Source organism: Heptranchias perlo, chromosome 32, assembly GCF_035084215.1.
Source record: "Heptranchias perlo isolate sHepPer1 chromosome 32, sHepPer1.hap1, whole genome shotgun sequence".
NCBI classification, from domain to species: Eukaryota; Metazoa; Chordata; class Chondrichthyes; order Hexanchiformes; family Hexanchidae; genus Heptranchias; species Heptranchias perlo.
In genome coordinates, this window is record NC_090356.1 from 1,666,520 (window position 1) to 1,683,600 (window position 17,081).

The window sequence follows — 17,081 nt, forward strand, 5'->3', positions numbered from 1 at the left end:
GAACAGCAGGCACATGGGAACAACACCACCTGCACATTCCTGTCCAAGTCACACACCATCCCGACTTGGAAATATATCGTCGTTCCTTCATCGTCGCTGGGTCAAAATCCTGGTACTCCCTTCCTAACAGCACTGTGGGAGAACCTTCACCACACGGACTGCAGCGGTTCAAGAAGGCGGCTCACCACCATCTTCTCGAGGGCAATTAGGAATGGGCAATATATGCTGGCCTCGCCAGCGACGCCCACTTTCCATGAACAAATAAAAAAACTGCCTGCCCCTTGAGCTGCTGGCACAGTTAAGCACATGCCACAAGGCAGCTCAAGCCCATTTTTGACAGACGTGGTAAGTTAGGGCTTCTGAAGAAGGAGGGAAGTTAAGTTGCTGTTTAAATACAAGTCTGTCTGTTTCTGGCTGTACTTGATAAAGTGAAGCAATACACACTGTTTTTGAGAGAATATTGCACTTTGAAATATACCAGCACACAGAGGGTTAATAGATCTCGGTTCAGAGCCTTCAATAAGGCAAGTTCAGGCCAGTACGTGGAGGATAGATTAAAGGGGAAAAAATCAAAATAACTTAAGAAAAATCCCAAGTGGAGAAGCTTTTTGGCCCAGAGTCAAAAGGGGCTGGGACAGCTCGAAGTTGCTCCAATTCCGAGCAAATTAATAACATACTCACAGAAAGAAGAAAACACAGTTTAGGATCTGGAGCCGTGCAGAGCAGTGCGATTAGCCGGAGAGTCACATTACCCTCTGCCAAAGTTAGAAACAGCATAGGCTTCGGAATTAATTGGAGACAAAAGGGGCTCATTTGCTTGTGAGGCTGGTCCCACCTTGAGAAAAAAACTTTACTGACAGGACAGAACTCCCCCCCCCCCCACTTCCGATAAAAGAAAAACTCCAAACTTAAACAGGTCCCTTTTGGAGCAAAAACACTTGGAGCTTCTGTAACAAAAGGCTGTGATGATGTCATGATTTGTTTTTGATTTGAAACAACCGTGAAAAGTTTACTGCAGACAAAAGATAAAGAGAGAGAATGGGACAGCTGGCAAAACTCTTGGTGTGGCATCTCCTGCTCTTAAAAGGTAAGAAGTCCTACCCTCCGATTTAAAAAAAGTCACATTGTTATTTAGTTAATGATTCAGAGACATTAAATCTCATTATTGTTTCCTGATTCAAATTTTGCATTCTTCTCTGTCACCCAAAAACTGGACAAAGAGGCAATCGCCAAACTGAAGTTTGCTGGTTAGGGTGTTGCGAGTTGAACAATGTGAGTTTGCAGGGTGTTAGGGCACAGGCACTGTGGCAGCTTGTTGACTCGTGATCATTCCTGGTGCTTTAGTCAGAAGTTGGATGGACATGGCCAGTGACTTTTCAATAAACAACATCTGTCCCTGGAATAAAGCGACAGAGTTTAGGCTAAGGTCCCTGCTGCTGGTGCTAATGATGCTGTGCGGTTTCTCCTACACATTTAGAGCTGCTCTGCTCAGCTCTTCTTCGGCCGAAGAGCAATCTTCAGGACATTGTGACTGGAGGCAGCCTGTGTTCCACTCTGCTCTTCGTGCTTTGACTAGCATGTCTCCCGTGGCTCAGACACTCAGGTTCCTGGGAGATTGCTTTGGGTTTGTTCTTAAAACATTTATTTGAGTGTGTCTCATTCATTTGTACCTTGAGCCAAGGATTATGAGGGAATTGAAGGAGGCATCGGTCTTACCTAGAATTATGGTACTTACCTGTCCAAAACACAATAAATTTTACAGCACAGGAGGAGGCCATTTGGCCCAACGGGTCTGTGTTAACCATTTGCTACAACAATTCAAAACTAAGCCTGGCTTTCTCCCCATAGCTTAGTATCTTCCTCGGCTTCAAATATTTATCTAACTTTCCCTTAAAAGATGCAATGGTCTCTGCCTCAACCATTCCCGGTGGTAAAGCAATCCATGAGCCAACAACCCTTTCGCAACCTCTCTCCTAGGAACATAGGAACTCTCGGTGATAATTTTAAATTGATGATCCCTCATCACTGACTCCTCAATCAGAGGAAATAGTCTTTCCAAATTCACTCTGTCAAAACCCTTAATAATTTTAAAATTATTAAATCTCCTCATAGCCACCTCTGCTCCAGTGGTTATAGTCCCAAAGAGACCTCTCATTTTGGGCTTCTGCTCAGCTGACATCAATTCGAAGACCCATCAGCAAGCAGTGGTATGGGGAGTCATTCCATTCCACATCCTCTCCTGTTCTAGAGGTCGATCAGTGCTGGCTGTGCTGAGTGAAGAGCCAACATAGCGAGTGGGAAGGAAATATCGCCATCAAACCAGGAAGAAACATCCTCATAGAGTGGCCCTGGGGACTGGACGGTGCAGTGGGTTTAAATTCTTGCCTCTCTGGGATGGATCTGAACCAGTACAAAAGAAATGAAAGCCTCCCCTCTCTTATAAGGATCCAATGTGAAATTAGTTTTGCCAATCTCAACCCAGCTTCCACTGGGTGTGGGCTCCCAGCAGCAAACTGGCACAAATCAGTAAAAATTGGCACTCTCACTCAGATGGGCCACAAAGATGGCTGGCGTGGGGAATGGTAAAATTCACACCAGGGTTAAAGCACAATGTTGGGGTAAAGCTGAAGGAGCTTTACTCTGTATCTAACCCGTGCTGTACCTGTCCTGGGAGTGTTTGATGCTCACACTGTTTACTTGGTGTGGAAAGTGTCCTCCAACTAATATCTCGACGACCACAAAATCTAACCCTTGGGAATAATGGTGAGATTCACTCTCGAAGGAATTTGGCTAATGTGACAGTTCTGTTCACCCTCTGTTTTATCCAATTGTAAACAATTTTACAACACCAAGTTATAGTCCAGCAATTTTATTTTAAATTCACAAGCTTTCGGAGGCTTCCCCCTTCGTCAGGTGAACGATGTGTCACATCGTTCACCTAACGAAGGGGGAAGCCTCCGAAAGCTTGTGAATTTAAAATAAAATTGCTGGACTATAACTTGGTGTTGTAAAATTGTTTACAATTGTCAACCCCAGTCCATCACCGGCATCTCCACATCATGTTTTATCCAAAGCTAGATCAGATGACACAGAATAAAATATGGACTCATTCAGTCAAATTTGAATATAGACCAGAAGTCTATCCCTGGTGTGTGCATAGCGAACCTCAGTCATGCTGGCAGTTGTGGCTACAATTGACCTCAATGCCCCTGGGCTAGGGAGGGGAACAAATCAACCAGGGTTCCTGCTCCTGATCACTATCCAGTCAGTCCTGCTGAAAGATGCATGTGTGGAACCAGAGGAGGACAGGATTTGGCTTGGCTGTGATGCCCCCACTGTCGAATGTACTTTCAACACTCACTGACTAGACTCGCATATGAAGGACGGCCAATCGATCGAGGCACTGGAGGACGGTCAGTGCCTGGGGAACCTGTGCCGCAGCATGAGTCAATGCTTACAGGATAGGAGGGGAGAAAACTGGAAAGACTAAAGCCTTGATTTTAACTGGGGGCCGAAGAGGGTGGCAAACTATACTAACCTTGACAACATGAGGCCCGGGAGATTCTAATCCCCGGGCCACATCTGCGTAGGCCCCGTCAGTTTCCCGCCCAAAACTAGCAGGAAGCGGCAGCAGGCCGGGCAGGAGCGGGATGTTGGGCAGCCGAAGGAATGGTCACCGACACTCAGCTAAGTGGCCTCACAGAAGGTTGGGGGGTGGGGTAGGAAGCCCAGGGCAGGGGAGGAGCACTCTTGCTCTTCCTGGCCACACAAGGAATTCAAGAAAAGGAACAAGACTTACCCTTTTGGGCCTCTTCTGACCCCGACTCCTATTCCTGCTAGGCTTTTCCGTGAAGACCTCTAGTTATGATAGCAGCCAGGCCCTGATGATATTATATTTAAAGAAGAACCATGAGGCCTGCTCAGAATAGCCTGTTAAAGTGGGAACCTGCGGGAAAGTACGGGATCTCGGGCCCAGTCCCACTGCCAATTTTTACTGCCCACCCTGCCGATTTCCGCTGGGCGGCAGGGTTAAAATCGCCCCATAACAAATTTAGGATGGTCTTGTGGAAGCAAAGGAGAAACAGGCAAACTGAAATCTCCTAAGCAAATCTAAAACCTCTGAAAATGATTTATACCATCTCACGGTACACTCTGCTAGTTCAGGCACATCGTACACTAAAACCCATAGCAATACACACAAATTGGGAGAGTCATTATCAAAGGACACACATTCCAGGCCCACCACTTATCCCAGTTCCCATCAACAAAAAATTGGAGTCCAACCTGATGATTGTCGATGCAGGATTGTATCTTGTGGAAAGAGAATTAGGCAAGTTGGGTTTTTGTAAATCTATGTTAGAATCAGAGACAGTAAGAGAGGAGTGGAGTTAGAATCAGACACAGTAAGCGAAGACAGGGGTTAGAATCAGAGACAGTAAGAGAGGAGTGGGGTTAGAATCAGAGACAGTAAGAGAGGAGTGGGGTTAGAATCAGGGACAGTAAGAGTGGAGTGGGGTTAGAATCAGAGACAGTAAGAGAGGAGTGGGGTTAGAATCAGAGACAGTAAGAGTGGAGTGGGGTTAGAATCAGAGACAGTAAGAGAGGAGTGGGGTTAGAATCAGAGACAGTAAGAGTGGAGTGGGGTTAGAATCAGAGACAGCAAGAGAGGAGTGGGGTTAGAATCAGAGACAGCAAGAGGGGAGTGGGGTTAGAATCAGAGACAGTAAGAGGGGAGTGGGGGTTTAGAATCAGAGACAGTAAGAGGGGAGTGGGGGTTAGAATCAGAGACAGTAAGAGTGGAGTGGGGTTAGAATCAGAGACAGTAAGAGGGGAGTGGGATTAGAATCAGAGACAGTAAGAGGGGAGTGGGGTTAGAATCAGAGACAGTAAGAGGGGAGTGGGGGTTTAGAATCAGAGACGCTAAGAGGGGAGTGGGATTAGAATCAGAGTCAGTAAGAGGGGAGTGGGATTAGAATCAGACAGTAAGAGGGGAGTGGGGGTTAGAATCAGAGAGAGGAAAAGGGGAGTGGGTCTGTACTTTTATTTTGTGCATTGACACATTGTGCAGTGTGAAGCCGGTGAAATGATTTTACAGCACGTAACCTTGCATAAAACACTTGTTTCATTTCTATTTAAAATAGGCTCAGGTTTTGTGCTGCATTATTTGATTTCAGCCAGGGCAATAAATCCATCAAGTCCCCTGCTCCTGATCATTATCCAGTGACTCCTGATGGAAACTGTGTGTGGATCAGCGTGGACTCGATGGGCCGAATGGCTTCCTTCTGTGCTATAAACTTTCTATGATTCAATGTCGAATGGGACAGTAAGAGGGGAGTGGGGGTTAGAATCAGAGAGCTGTGATGGTCCCCAAGGTTGAATAGCCCATCAACACTCTTATGTAATATGTGTGTTATACTTATGCAACGCAGGAATGTTTGTGTGTTATCCTGTATTTCGTGTGCTATTTCTGTGAATTATCCCATATGTAACAGACTCCTTATCTATCGTTATTCTGTATTGAACACACCTTATCCTGTGTGCTATACTGTATGTAATACACCCCATTCTGTGTGTTATCCTGTATGTAACACACCCTTGTCCTGTGTTCTGTACTGTATGTAAGACACCCTATCCTGTGTGTTACCAGTATGTAACACACCCTATTCTGTGTGTTATCCAGTATGTAACACACCCTATTCTGTGTGTTATCCAGTATGTAACACATCCTATTCTGTGTGTTATCCTGTATGTAACACACCCTATCCTGTGTGTTATCCAGTATGTAACACACCCTATCCTGTGTGTTATACTGTGTGACACAAAGATAGGCAGCATTGTAAGCAGTGTAGATGGAAGCATAAAATTGCTGAGAGATATTAATAGATTAAGTGAATGGGCAAAACTGCGACAAATGAATTTCAATGTAGCCAAGAATGAGGTCATCCACTTTGGACCTAAAAAGGATAGATCAGAATACTTTCTAAATGGTGAAAAGCTTGAAACAGCAGAGGCCCAAAGGGGTCCATGTACATAGATCATTAAAATGTCATGGACAGGTACAGAAAACAATCAAAAAGGCTAATGGAATGCTGGCCTTAATATCTAGAAAACTAGAATACAAGGAGGTAGAAGATATGCTACAGCTATACAAAGCCCTGGTTAGACCACACCTGGAGTACTGTGATCCGTTCTGGGCACTGCACCTTAGGAAGGATATATTGGCCTTGGAGGGAGTGCAGCATAGATTTACTGAAATTATACCTGGACTCCAAGGGTTAAATTACGAGGAGAGAGTACACAAACTAGGGTTGTATTCCCTGGAATTTAGAAGGTTAAAGGGCAATTTGATCGAAGTTTTCAAGATATTAAGGGGAACTGATAGGGTAGATAGAGAGAAACTATTTCTGTTGGTTGGGGAGTCTAGGACTAGGGGACATAGCTTAAAAATTAGAGCCAGGACTTTCAGGAGTGAAGTTAGGAAACACTTCTACACGCAAAAGATGGTGTAAGTTTGGAATTCTCTTCCGCAAACAGCAGTTGATGCTAGTTCAATTGTTAATTTTAAATTTGAGATTGATAGATTTTTGTTAACCAAAGGTATTAAGGGATAAGGGGCTAAGGTGGGTATATGGAGTTAGGTCGCAGATCAGCCATGATCTCACTGAATGGCATAACAAGCTTAAGGGGCTAAGTGGCCTACTCCTGTTCCTTTGTTCCTATGTAACACAACTATCCTGTGTGCTTTACTGTATGTAACACACCCTATCCTTGTGTTATTCTGTATGTAACACACCCTATACTGTGTTATCCTGTATGTAACTCATTCTATCCTGTGTGTTATCCTGTATGCAACACACCCTATCCTGTGTGCTATACTGTATTTAACACACCATATCCTATGTATTATCCTGTGTGTAACACACCATATCCTGTGTGTAACACTGCCTGTCCTGTGTGCTATACTGAATGGAACACACTCCTGTTTGCATTATTCTGTATGTAATACTGATCTGTTGCTGTGCATTATGCTGGTTGTCCTGTTTTCAGAACGTTTGGATGGAGGTTTGAATTAAATAATACTTCATGCCGTTGAACATTCTTTGCTCTTTTGCTTATCCTTAGTTTATGACAACTTTTATTTGTCTCATTGTTATTCCCATTGAGCCTGCTGCAGCACTCTCTCTGGTTTTACTCCAAAGCCTTTCACCAATGTGGTTCGCTGGTTAGTTACTCACTTCCTGGCAGGTGCTCCCCAGATGATATTTTAAATGTTTTTTTTACTGTTTTTCTCTTCTCACCCTTCAAGAGCAGGGTCACGTGACCCTGAAGTTCCTGACTCTGCACAGCTCAGAATATTTTTCTAATTCTAAACAGCTGTTACTAACATTGACTGTAATTCTTCTGTCCTCTTCACAGTATTAACCTGCTGCTTTATCTGCCTAAGGTCACAATAATTTTTGTCTCCTTTTAGAAACAGGAGTAGGTCATTCAGCCCCTCCAGGCTGTTCCGCCATTTAATTAGATCATGGCCGATCTGTACCTCACATCCATTTACCCGCCTTTAATCCCTATCCCTTGATAGCTTTACCTAATAAAAATCTGTCGATCTCAGTCCTGAAAATTTCAGTTGACCCAACATCCACAGCCGTTTGCAGGAGAGAGTTCCAGGTTCCTGCTGCCCTTTCTGTGAAAAAGTGGATCCTGATTTTACTCCTGAAGGACCTAGTTCTAATTTTAAGATTGTGCCCCTTGTTCTGGATTCCCCCATAAGTGGAAATAGTTTCTCTGTATCTACCCTATCGAATCCTTTATCATTTTAAAGACGACAGTTAGGACACCCCACAACCTCCTAAACTCAAGGGAAGACAAGCCAAGTTTATGCAACCTGTCCTCATAATTTAACCCTTTCAGCCCTAGTATCATTCTGGTGAATCTGCGCTGTACCCCCTCCAAGGCCAATATATCTTCCCTGAGGTGCAGTGCCCAAAACTGAATGCAGTACTCCAAGGCTCTATACAACTGAAGCATAACTTCCTCCTCTTTGTATTCCAACCCCCTTGAGATAAAAAACAACTTTCCATTAGTACTTTTTGTACCCGTGCACTAGATTTCTTCCTTCCTCTCCTATAGGCACTGGCGCATGGGTTATACGGCCACCAGGCTCTTCGTCAAATAGTGCTATAGGATCTTTTGCATCTACTTGAAAGACTAGACGGGGCCTTGGTGTAACATCTCATCCAAAAGATGGCACCTCTGACAGTGCAGCACTCCCTCAGTACTGCACTGGTCAGACTAGATTATGTGCTCAAGTCTCTGGAGTGGGACTTAAACCCACAACCTTCTGACTCTGAGATGATAGGGATACCTTTTTTTTATTTCAAAATATACTTTATTTCATAAAATTTAAAGATACACACAGTTCAATGTAAAAGGACACAATTCCAAGTAATGCGGTTCAAACCAATACAATGCAGATCGCACACGCTATGATCCCATTAGGACAATTCAAAACACAGTACATATCTTCTTATACATTCTGTACAATACAAAGTGAGTGGCCTTACATGGTGGCCTTTCCCCATAGACCCTTTGTGTAGGCCATACCTTCCTTCAGTACGTCCCACAGCATGTACTCCTGGACCTTGGAATGTGCCAATCGGCAACACTCAGTCGAGGACAGCTCCTCCAGCTGGAAGACCAACAGGTTTTGGGCGTACCAAAGGGCCTCCTTCACCGAGTTGTTGGTCTTCCAGCTGCAGGTGATGTCTGTCTCAGAGTGCGCCCCGGGGAACAGCCCGTAGAACACAGCGTCCTGTGTTACTGAACTGTTGGAGATGAACCGGGACACATACCAATGCATCTCTCTCCACACCGTCTGTGCGAAATGGCAGCCCATCAGGAGGTGGACGACGGTCTCCTCCCCGCTGCATCCTCGAGGGCAACTCGCGGTGGCACTGAGAATCTGTGCATGTTGGAAGGACCGCACTGGGAGGGCCTTTCTCACCACCATCCAGGCTACATCCTGGCACCTGTTGGTCAGCTCTGGGGACGAGATGTTCTGCCAAATGGCATCGACTGTCTGGTCGGGGAACTGCCTGAACGAGTCCACCCTCTCCTTTCCCTGCAGGATCCTTAGCACATTCCGTGCTGACTGCTGTCTGATGGCCTTGTGGTCGAAGGGGTTCCTCCTCAGGAACTTCTCCACCTGGGACAGGTAGGGGGGTACGGTCTAGCTGGATGGGACATCCTGCGTCTGCTTGGCCAGCGTGGCCAGACCCAGCCTTCTCAGTGTGTTGGCCAGGTAGAAACTCAGCACGTAGTGGTGTTTGCGTACTGGGGCTCTACACATATCCTGAGGCAACCACGCACAAAGGTGGCCATCAGGATCAGGGCGACATTGGGGACGTTCTTCCCCCCTTTGTCTGGGGGCTTGTACGTGGTGACCCTGCGGACGCGTTTTACCTTGGACCTTCATACAAAGTGGAAGGTAGCTCGGGTGGCTGTGACGGCGGAGTTGTGGGGAATGGGCCAGACTTGGGCCACGTAGAGCAAGACCGCGAGTACCTCACACCTTATCACCAGGTTCCTGCTGGTTATGGAGAGGGATCGCCCCACCCACATACCGAGCTTCTGTTTGGCCTTGGTGATTCGCTGCTCCCAGTTCTTTGTGCAGGCCAGGGGCCCCCCGAACCAGATCCCCAGCATCTTCAGGCAGTCGGTCTGCATTAGGGTTAGGGTTAGGGTCTCCCACCTGCCAAAGAACATGGCCTTGCTGTTACTTCGGTTCACTCTGGTCCCTGAGGCCAGCTTGAAACGGTTGCAGATGCCCATTAGTGTGTGGACCGACTGCTGGTCGGAGCAGAAGACGGTGACGTTATCCGTGTACAGGGAGGCCTTAACCTGAGAACCTCCACTGCCCGGCATCATCACCCACCCCCCTCCGATACCTGTGTCCTTCCTGATGGACACGGCAAATGGCTGAATACAACCTACGAACAAGACTGTGGAGAGAAGTCAGCTCTGCATGACTCCAGATCTGATTGGAAAGCTTTCTGACTTCCACCCATTGATTAGGACTGCACTACAGATGTCCGCAGAGCAGTCGGATTCAATTGTGAACTCCCTCCCCAAAGCCCATTTTGGAGAGCATGTCCATCATGTATGTGTGGGATAGTCTATCGAAGGCCTTCTCCTGGTCCAGGCTGATGAGGCAGGTGTTCACCCCCTGTCCTGCACGTAGGCGATCGTATCCCTGAGCAGCACAAGGCTATCAGAGATCTTCCTGCTGTTTTCAGTACAGGTCTAGTCCGGGTGGATCACCCGCTGCAGAGCAGACTTGAGCCTTTTGACCATGGCCTTGGGCAGAATCTTGTAGTCAACATTTAGCAAGGAAATGGGTTGCCAATTTCTGATTTCTTCCCTTTCCCCCTTCCACTTGTAGATGAGGGTGATGATGCGAGAGTGATACATTTTTTAAATTTCAAAGTATACTTTATTTCATAGAATTTAAAGGTACACACAGTTCAATGTAAGTATCACAATTCCAAACCAGTACAATTCAAACCAAAACACTACAGGTTGTACACAAAGCAATTTCATTATTACAGTTCAAACACAGTATTTCTTATGACTCATGGTGTACAATACAAGGTGGGGTGGGCTTACACGGTGGTCTTTCCCCATAGAGCCTTTGCGAAGGTCGCACCTCGCCTCAGTGCGTGCCGCAGCACGTATTCCTGGACCTTGGAGTGTGCCAGTTGGCAACATTCGGTCGAGGATGCGAGAGTGATACCTTTTTTTTTCAAAAAATATACTTTATTCATAAAATTTGTAGCAAAACATACAATACAGTTGTCATATCACATTTCAAACGTACACAATACAGATTATACAATTTGCAGGTTAAATCAAGTACAGTTCAATGAACACATTGTACATAATTACAGTTCATGACACTTTGGGGTGTCTCATTGCATTATACTCAATACAGATTATTGATTACAGATTCATTACAGGTACATTACAGATTCATTACAGGTACATTACAGCAATTTGAATTTTACATTCTGCCCGGGGGGGTTTTTCCCTGATTGCAGCCCCTCGGTATACAATGGCGGGAAGGCTCTAAATGGTTGCCTTTCCCCACAGAGCCTTTGCGGCGGCTGCACCTAGCTTCAGTGCGTCCCTGAGCACGTAGTCCTGGACCTTGGAATGTGCCAGTCTGCAATACTCGGTCGAGGACAGCTCCGTGCACTGGAAGACCTGCAGGTTTCGGGCAGACCAAAGGGCGTCTTTCACCGAGTTAATGGTCTTCCAGCAGCAGTTGATATCTGTCTCGGTGTGCGTCCCCGGGAACAGCCCGTAGAGCACAGAGTCCTGTGTCACGGAACTGCTCGGGACGAACCCAGACAGATACCACTGCATCTCTCTCCAGACCTTCTTTGCAAAGGCGCATTCCAGAAGGAGATGGGTGACGGTTTCGTCTGCACCGCAGCCTCCTCGGGGACAGTGTGCGGTGGCACTGAGAGTCCTGGAGTGCATGAAGGATCTGACAGGAAGGGCCCTTCTCACCACCAGCCAAGCTATGTCTTGGTGCTTGTTTGAAAGTTCTGGCGATGAGGTGTTTTGCCAAATGACATTGACAGTCTGCTCGGGGAACCAACTGACAGGATCCATCGTCTCCTTTTCCCGCAGGGTCTCGTGGACGTTACGTGCGGACCACTTACTGATCGCCTTATGGTCGAAAGTGTTTTTTTTGCATAAACTTTTCGACGAGGGACAGGTGGGGCGTAACGGTCCAACTGGACGGAGTGTTCCGTGGCAGCGTGGCCAGGCCCATCCTTTGCAACACCGGGGATAGGTAGAACCTCAGCACGTAGTGGCTTTTTTTTTTCGTAGTGACATTGATTCACGGCTGACACCTGTGAATGTTAAACAAAAGGCAGAGAAAAGATAAGCCAGTATCACCATTCCTGATCACTATTCAGTGAGTCTGGAAAATGCGTGTGAATGTATGTCATCTGATCACAGGCTCGCTGTGATGTTCATCAAGGTCCAATATCCCCCTGATATTCCCTGTTTGGGCTCACGCATGAAGAATGGCCACTTGATTAGGTACTGAAGGATCATGGGTGTCTGTAGATCTGAACCCCAGTAAGAGTCAGCACCTTCAGGAGAGATGGGGACCTGAACCTCAGTGAGAGTCAGTATCTTCAGGAGAGATGGGACCTGAACTGCAGTGAGAGTCAGCACCTTCAGGATAGGAGAGGCTCACACTCACACACACAGATTTACTCGCAGGCTGACACAGTCTTCAGATAATGGACTAGCATCATCCATTTCCTGCACTTTCACCATGAGTTTGTGATCTCACGGACCTCACAAGAGCCAGAAATAATAAACAAAAGCTGAAACAGAGAGACACGTGGTGGGAGTATTTATATTGCACAAATGCTCATATCAGTAGCAGAAAGACAGACTTGAAAAGAATTCGCAATTTATGTTCTGATGTCAGATAATGGATGCAGATGGCCATACTGTGGCAGAACAGATTATGGGAGACAGTCGGTGGCTGCAACCCTTCTAATATTGCAAGGATTCTGTCAGCTGTGCTAGAATCAGCAACGATTCATCAGAGAAGTTCATTTTCAATAATGGCTGTGCCACACCCCACGGTCGAACGGCCTGCCGGCACTCACCTTCTAAGCTCACACATGCACTGACTGGCAGCCAGCACCCCACAGCTGGACCCCAGGAAGGTCAGACTAGCGTTTACACTCACATTAGTGATTGGAGGAAACTTGTCGTTGTGATGGTAACTTGTCCTTTACCAAACGAGAAAAGATTTTTTGCCAAAATGTGTTGTCACGAGAAGATGGTCCCTTTAAAGACATGTGGGTTCAGGTGGTGCGATACTTCTTTAATATACTTCAGACTGACCGGGACAGCCTCAATCATCTGGGAATATAGAACCGTAAAACTGTCTCCAACAAATCTGCCCAGCTCTTTCCAGCTGGGAAGAACTTGCATTAGTAGTTATACAACACCTCGGGCCTGATTTAACTCCGGGCACATTTTTTGCAGGTGAGCACTGGTGTGAGTTAAAAACTCACCCGCTGCTCTAGAAATCAGGCCTGGGGTATTTTAATTCCCAGGTCTTACTTAAATTCCTCCAGTGAGAAATTAAGAATTGGTGTGTATCAGGATGTGAACTCAGGGCATCAACAGGTAGTGTTTGGTTTAAATGTTTGCAATGGTGTGAATGCACGTTCGTATCTATGGATACGTGTGCTGGTTATTAGGGATATTGTTGATTAATACTGCGAGAGAGACAAGCTTGGAGCTGTTGTCTCTGTGCTAGAAATTAAAGTTCTAGATGTAGTCTTCACTTATAGATTTTTAAATGATGCGCTGCATCATCAATACCTTTACTTAGTTTATTAAACCCTTCTTGGACTTCTTTAAAATATTCTGCATATTGTCAACAGCGACTGTTTAATTGAGTCAGTTTTTAGTGTGCGATGGACTTCCCTCAATGTTTTGTGCAGGTCGTATTGTAAGTTCTGAGAGACTATTGTGTTCTTACGCAACTGTATGTCCCTGGTTTGGTATTGCTTAAAATGGGACTCTGTAAATAAGCGATGTGCAGGCTGATTGACAGTAGAGACAGGAGGGCTCACAGCTGCCTTCAGAGCTAACCGCCATGGCACTTCCCTCGAACACTTTGTTTCTGAAGCTGAGAAAGGATACTTAATGTGTTTAAAATGGCCCTTTGACAGGCTGAGCTTTACTCCACCTTGTGACCATGCTGTGAAAAGACTTGACATTTGGTGATGTTCTTCTAGTGGCCGTAGAAACGAGCAAATCGTCAGCCTAAAACAAAACTTGAGACACGCAACTTAAATCCTGAAACTTAGGAAAACTCTAAGAAAACTTGATTGCTTTACACTCAACACTGCAACTTAGCAAAATTTTTGATTGGTAAATATTCAAGCAGAGGTGAAGATCTGATCTTAAATTCTTTATGACTTGTGAGATAGAAGTAAAGGTTTAATTACTGTCTTGGCTGAGTGAACCCATCGGAATTAAGATCAACACGGCTGGCTCCCCGACGACCACCTTGTTTCGTCGTTAATTTAGTTTTAAGAAGGCAGATTGGGAAGGCTTCTGATCAGAGCTGGATGCGGCCATTAAAAATATACCTGTGATACCTGAGAACTGTGATTGCTTTGTGGAAGCTCAAAGGAATATGCCGTACCAGTGATATCCCGGGATCATCTGATGGAGTTCAAGAGCTGTACGAGGATTCCATAGAACACTTCCCGACTGACACTCTTCTGCAGTTGATACTTATTCAGTTTCCTTTTAAGTGATGATCTAGTCTATGCCTTGATAGCCACTTGTAGTAAAGCCGGACGTTTGATAATTTCGAAGAAACCCTAAGCGATGCCCTAGTTGACCTCACATTAATATACCTCCAATCAACTGGGGACAATCTGGATCAGACACAATACTAAATCTCCAATCAACTGGGGACAATCTGGATCAGACACAGTACTAAACCTCCAATCAACTGGGGACAATCTGGATCAGACACAGTGCTATACCTGCAATCAACTGGGGGAAATTCGGATCAGACACGATGTTACACCTGCAATCAACTGGGGGAAATCTGGATCAGACATAATGCTATTCCTACAATCAACTGGGGACAATCCGGATCAGACATAATGCTATTCCTGCAATCAACTGGGGGAAATCCTGATCAGACATAATGCTATACCTGCAATCAACTTGAGACAATCCGGATCAGACACTATACTATGTTTGCAATCAACTCGGGATAATCGGGATCGGACACAACTCTATACCTGCAATCAACTGGGGACCATCCGGATCAGACACAATACTGAATCTCCAATCAACTGGGGACAATCTGGATCAGACACAGTACTAAACCTCCAATCAACTGGGGACAATCTGGATCAGACACAGTGCTATACCTGCAATCAACTGGGGGAAATTCGGATCAGACACGATGTTACACCTGCAATCAACTGGGGGAAATCTGGATCAGACATAATGCTATTCCTACAATCAACTGGGGACAATCCGGATCAGACATAATGCTATTCCTGCAATCAACTGGGGGAAATCCTGATCAGACATAATGCTATACCTGCAATCAACTTGAGACAATCCGGATCAGACACTATACTATGTTTGCAATCAACTCGGGATAATCGGGATCGGACACAACTCTATACCTGCAATCAACTGGGGACCATCCGGATCAGACACAATACTGAATCTCCAATCAACTGAGCCAACCCGGATCAGACACAGGTCTGTGCATTTTATACGTTTCAATGAGATGACCTCTCATTCTTCTAAACTCCAGAGAATATAGGCCCATTTTACTCAATATCTCCTCATAGGACAACCCTCTCATCCTAGGAATCAATCTAGTGAACCTTTGTTGCACCCCCTCTAAGGCAAGTATATCCTTCCTTGGATAAGGAGACCAAAACTGTACACAGTGCTCCAGGTATGGTCTCACCTTACAGCAAGACCTCCTTACTCTTATACTCCAACCCCCTTGCAATAAAGGCTAACATACCATTTGCCTTCCTAATTGCTTGCTGTACCTGCATGTTAACTTTCTGTGATTTGTGTACAAGGACACCCAAATCCCTCTGGATACCAACCTTTCTTAGTCTCTCACCTTTTAAAAAATATTCTGCTTTTCTAATCTTCCTACCAAAGTGGATAATGTCACATTTCCCCACATTATACTCCATCTGCCACCTTCTTGCCCAATCACTTAACCTGTCCTTATCCCTTTGCAGCCTCTTTGCGTCCTCCTCACAGCTTACTTTCCCACCTGGCTTTATATCGTCAGCAAACTTGGATACATACACTCGGTCCCCTCATCTAAGTCATTGATATAGATTGTAAATTGCTGAGGCCCAAGCACCGATCAAGACTGAGATCACTAAATTTTTGGAGATTAAGGGAATCAAGGGATATGGGGATAGGGCAGGAAAGTGGAGTTGAGGTAGACGATCAGCCATGATCTCATTAAATGGCGCAGTAGGCTCGAGGGGCCGTATAGCCTACTCCTGTTCCTATTTCTTATGTTCTTATGTTACAAGGAACACATCATCCAGACTAACGCTAAAGATAGAGCTAGGAATAATATCCTATGAAATCTGACTAACTCAAATAGTGCACTGATCCAAACACTATAAGGACCACAACTCTGACACTCTATTTTTCTGCTGCCGTTATGGGAACGCTCCACCGATGCAAAGAAATTGAACTTCATTCTCATTGCTGATGCTGTTACATTACTGGCTGCTGTAAACCTACCAGGTAGATGATCTTTACCTACTGACAAGTATTGCACTCCACACATATGGAGTAGCCGTAGTCAGAGCTGCACCCAGACAATCTAATGATCCTCGCCGTCCATTGTCCCAGCACCATCCTGCTAAGAGTAGACTGAAGTTGAGACACAGTTTCCTGCTCTCCATTAATCCAACTCCATGTAAAACAGTGGAGAATTAACATCTGGAGAACACGTCTAATAAGAATAAGCAACATCGTGTGGCTATCAAACCTGATGAGCAATTCCCAGCTGGAGGTCTGAACCGTGGCCAGTCTGGCAATGCAGCAATCACTTACGCACGGGTACTGTTGTTCAAAAGTAATGATGTGGGAATGTGGTTACAGCGACAGTAACTCAGTGATGCGCATTGGTGATGTGCTACAAACAATTGATGATCTGCTCTGATGCCAACTCCTGTCTGAGTCCTATAATGCTACTGACCTTGTCAAACACAATGACAATGCCATGACATGTATAGCCTTGTGGCAGGGAAGAGTGTGAAGATTTGATACAATGATTAGGGAGCGGATGCAGTGATGGAGAGAGTGTGTGTTGTTATTAGGGAGAGGATACAGTGATGGAGAGAGTGTGTGTTGGTTATTAGGGAGAGGATACAGTGATGGAGAGTGTGTGTGTTGTTCGTAGGGAGAGGATACAGTGATGGAGAGTGTGTGTGTTGTTAGTAGGGAGA

The 17,081-nt window shown here is 45.6% G+C and overlaps 1 protein-coding gene across 4 annotated transcripts in view; it reads left to right on the forward strand.

The window, feature by feature from the left end:
- Window positions 1-685: 685 nt before the first annotated feature.
- LOC137300911 (matrix remodeling-associated protein 8-like) overlaps window positions 686-17,081 on the forward strand; it is a 63,321-nt gene continuing 46,925 nt past the window's right edge. For all 4 annotated transcript variants that reach the window (XM_067970173.1, XM_067970174.1, XM_067970175.1 and 1 more), the window contains exon 1: window positions 686-1,087. In XM_067970173.1, the coding sequence (XP_067826274.1) occupies window positions 1,039-1,087 (49 nt within the window). In that variant the 5' untranslated portion in view covers window positions 686-1,038. The remainder of the gene's footprint in view (window positions 1,088-17,081) is intronic.